At 60.0% G+C, this 665-nt stretch overlaps 1 protein-coding gene across 1 annotated transcript; it reads right to left on the bottom strand.

Annotated features, from left to right (window-relative positions):
* Window positions 1-8: 8 nt before the first annotated feature.
* AMIGO3 (adhesion molecule with Ig-like domain 3) lies at window positions 9-659 on the bottom strand (the record flags this gene model as incomplete). Its single annotated transcript, XM_010144358.1, has 1 exon — window positions 9-659. A coding segment is annotated over one exon (651 nt), but the record flags the coding sequence as incomplete, so codon positions are not given.
* Window positions 660-665: the final 6 nt, after the last annotated feature.

Here is a 665-nt window from a genome sequence, read left to right on the forward strand (position 1 = left end):
CGGGGCACGTTGTCGGACACCTTGCAGGTATGTTCCTCAAAGAAATCTTTCACAGAGCTGAAACCTCGCTGCTTCCAGTGCTGGAGCATCCGGTAGAGCGGGCAGCTACACCTCACGGGGTTGTTGTGCAGGTACAAGCCGTTCCTGATGTTTTCAGGCAGAGCCGCCAGCTCTTCCACAGGAATGTTGCTCAGGCTGTTGGAGGAGAGGTCCAGTGTGCGGAGGCTGTAGTTTCCCAGCCCCTGCACCGAGTGGAAGGGGAAGGTGGTCAGGTTGTTCCAGCTCAGGTAGACTTTCCGCAGGCCACTCAGCTTGGTGAAGGCATTTTCATCCACTCGTGTAATGCGGTTGTTGTAGAGCAGCAGCTCCTCCAAGCTCACCAGCGTGTCGAAGTAGTGCGTCTCCACAGCGCGCAGGTGGTTGGAGGACAAGTCGAGGTGCCGAAGGTAGGAGGCATTGTGGAAAGCCTGTGGAGAAAGGTCCTTGATCTGGTTGTGGCTGATGTGGAGGGCCTCGAGGTGCGGGAGGGCGGCCAGCCAGCGGTCGTGGAGCTGGGTGAGGGCATTGTGGCTGAGGTCCAGCATGGTGGCGGTGGGCGGCAGCGCCCGGGGCACATGCTGCAGCATCTGCCGGCTGCAGCTCAGCAGGTCGGAGGTGCAGATGCA

The sequence above is a fragment of the Buceros rhinoceros genome, unplaced genomic scaffold, assembly GCF_000710305.1.
Source record: "Buceros rhinoceros silvestris isolate BGI_N320 unplaced genomic scaffold, ASM71030v1 C12447842, whole genome shotgun sequence".
Lineage (NCBI taxonomy): Eukaryota > Metazoa > Chordata > Aves > Bucerotiformes > Bucerotidae > Buceros > Buceros rhinoceros.